Source organism: Colobus angolensis, unplaced genomic scaffold (genome assembly GCF_000951035.1).
Source record: "Colobus angolensis palliatus isolate OR3802 unplaced genomic scaffold, Cang.pa_1.0 Scaffold34, whole genome shotgun sequence".
In the NCBI taxonomy this organism is placed as follows: Eukaryota; Metazoa; Chordata; class Mammalia; order Primates; family Cercopithecidae; genus Colobus; species Colobus angolensis.
Window position 1 is genome coordinate 6287825 of NW_012116710.1, and position 2520 is coordinate 6290344.

Consider the following 2520-nt stretch of genomic DNA (forward strand, 5'->3'; position numbering starts at 1 on the left):
TCTAATGGCCAACCGCTACACCATGGATCTCACTGCCATCTATGAGGTGAGTCCCCGCCGCACGGCACCCCCGGTACCTGCACGCTTGACTCCCCAGCTCTCTAGTGCCGCAAACTCCATCCCGGGACGCTTGCCTCTCTTCTCCAACTGGGGCTCCCTAGCGCCGCGCCATCCAGCCTGGGGCCCCTGCCTCCCGCTCAGACCAGCTTGGTGATTTGGAGGTGAAAATGGAGCCCACGACTCCCGGCTCTTGGCCCAAACATGGGTGGGGCGGCCCGTGCGAGTGGAAAGTCGGAGAACTTTTCTCAGACCTAGACTGCCTGGAGGCGGCAGTGGCCCCCATACCTGGCTCACCCCTAGTTGTTGCTGAAGGCGTGGTTTTGCGCGGAGGCGTCCCTGGGGCTGAAGTCTCAGGGTGGGGGGGGATCCGACTTCTGTCTCTGCAGTCCCTGACCGTAGTTCTCTGAGAACCCTAAAACCGAAGCCACTCGGACTCCTGGGTCAACTTTGCCCGGTTCCTCCAGTTGTGAAACTGGAGATCCCGACGCGTGGGTCATATCTGGGGAGGGCAAGAGACCCAAAATTGGGAAAAAGTGGTGTGCCCTGACTTCGGGGCCCTCTCTTGGTCCAGCCGGGAAAGCCGGGATTCCTGGGTCCCTCGGGATAAGGCCTCGGTCGTGGGTAAACTCAGAACCTCCAAATCTGGGTTCCTGGCATCCGGAACCCAGGGGTTTTTGCAGGCGGGTGGGGCTCAGGCCAGGAGCCCACAAACCGGCCTGGCAAGCTCTAGTTCCCTGCAGCTGGGGTGGGGCGTCGCCCTGCATTTTCAGGTACCTTAACCGACCCATTTCCGCAGAGCCTCCTGTCGCTGAGCCCTGACGTGCCGGTGCCATCCGACCATGGAGGGACTGAGTCCAGCCCAGCCTGGGGCTCCTCGGGACTCTGGAGCCTGAGCCCCTCCGACTCCAGCCCGTCTGGGGTCGCCTCCCGCCTGCCTGGCCGCTCCACCAGCCTGGTGGAAGGCCGCAGCTGTGGTTGGGTGCCCCCACCCCCTGGCTTCGCACCGCTGGCTCCCCGCCTGGGCCCCGAGCTGTCACCCTCACCCACTTCGCCCACTGCGACCTCCACCACCCCCTCGCGCTACAAGACTGAGCTATGTCGGACCTTCTCAGAGAGTGGACGCTGCCGCTACGGGGCCAAGTGCCAGTTTGCCCATGGCCTGGGCGAGCTGCGCCAGGCCAATCGCCACCCCAAGTACAAGACAGAACTCTGCCACAAGTTCTACCTCCAGGGCCGCTGCCCCTACGGCTCTCGCTGCCACTTCATCCACAACCCCAGCGAAGACCTGGCGGCCCCGGGCCACCCTCCTGTGCTTCGCCAGAGCATCAGCTTCTCCGGCCTGCCCTCCGGCCGCCGGACCTCACCACCACCACCAGGCCTGGTCGGCCCTTCCCTGTCCTCCAGCTCCTTCTCGCCCTCCAGCTCCCCGCCACCACCTGGGGACCTTCCACTGTCACCCTCTGCCTTCTCTGCTGCCCCTGGTACCCCCGTAGCTCGAAGAGACCCCAGCCCACTCTGTTGCCCCTCCTGCCGAAGGGCCACTCCTGTCAGCGTCTGGGGGCCCTTGGGTGGCCTGGTTCGGACCCCCTCTGTACAGTCCCTGGGATCCGACCCTGATGAATATGCCAGCAGCGGCAGCAGCCTGGGGGGCTCTGACTCTCCTGTCTTCGAGGCGGGGGTTTTTGCACCACCGCAGCCCGCGGCAGCCCCCCGGCGACTCCCCATCTTCAATCGCATCTCTGTGTCTGAGTGACAAGTGACTGCCCAGTCAGATCAGCTGGATCTCAGCGGGGAGCCACGTCTGTTGCACTGTGGTCTCTGCATGGACCCCAGGGCTATGGGGACTTGAGGGACAGTAATTAAGTAATCAAGTAACCCCCTTTTCCAGAATGCATTAACCCACTCCCCTGACCTCACACTGGGGCAGGTCCCCAAGTGTGCAAGCTCAGTATTCATGGTGGTGGGGGATGGAGTGTCTTCTGAGGTTTTTGAAAAAAAAAAAAAAATGTAGCATATTTAAGGGAGGCAATGAGCCCACTCCCCCACCTCTTCCCTGCCCAAGTCTGTCTCATAGAATCTTATGTGCTGTGAATAATAGGCCTTCACTGCCCCTCCAGTTTTTATAGACCTGAGGTTCCAGTGTCTCCTGGTAACTGGAACCTCTCCTGAGGGGGAATCCTGGTGCTCAAATTACCCTCCAAAAGCAAGTAGCCAAAGCCGTTGCCAAACCCCACCCATAAATCAATGGACCCTTTATTTATGACGACTTTATTTATTCTAATATGATTTTATAGTATTTATATATATTGGGTCGTCTGCTTCCCTTGTATTTTTCTTTCTCTTTTTTTGTAATATTGGAAACGACGGTATAATTATTATAAGTAGACTATAATATATTTAGTAATATATATTGTTACCTTAAAAGTCTATTTTTGTGTTTTGGGGCATTTTTAAATAAAC

The 2520-nt window shown here is 58.5% G+C and overlaps 1 protein-coding gene across 1 annotated transcript; it reads left to right on the top strand.

Moving 5' to 3' along the window:
• The first annotated feature begins 1 nt into the window (after window position 1).
• On the top strand, window positions 2-2520 carry ZFP36 (ZFP36 ring finger protein). The gene is made up of 2 exons (XM_011952435.1): window positions 2-46; window positions 857-2520. Exons 1-2 carry the CDS (start codon window positions 5-7, stop codon window positions 1811-1813), a joined length of 999 nt encoding a protein of 332 aa, XP_011807825.1. The 5' UTR covers window positions 2-4; the 3' UTR covers window positions 1814-2520.

Coding starts and splice junctions, on each gene's coding strand:
- ZFP36 (XM_011952435.1), top strand. CDS start 5: ATGGCCAACCGCTACACCATGGATCTCACTGCCATCTATGAG. Junction 47..856: donor ATCTCACTGCCATCTATGAG/GTGAGTCCCCGC, acceptor CCATTTCCGCAG/AGCCTCCTGTCGCTGAGCCC.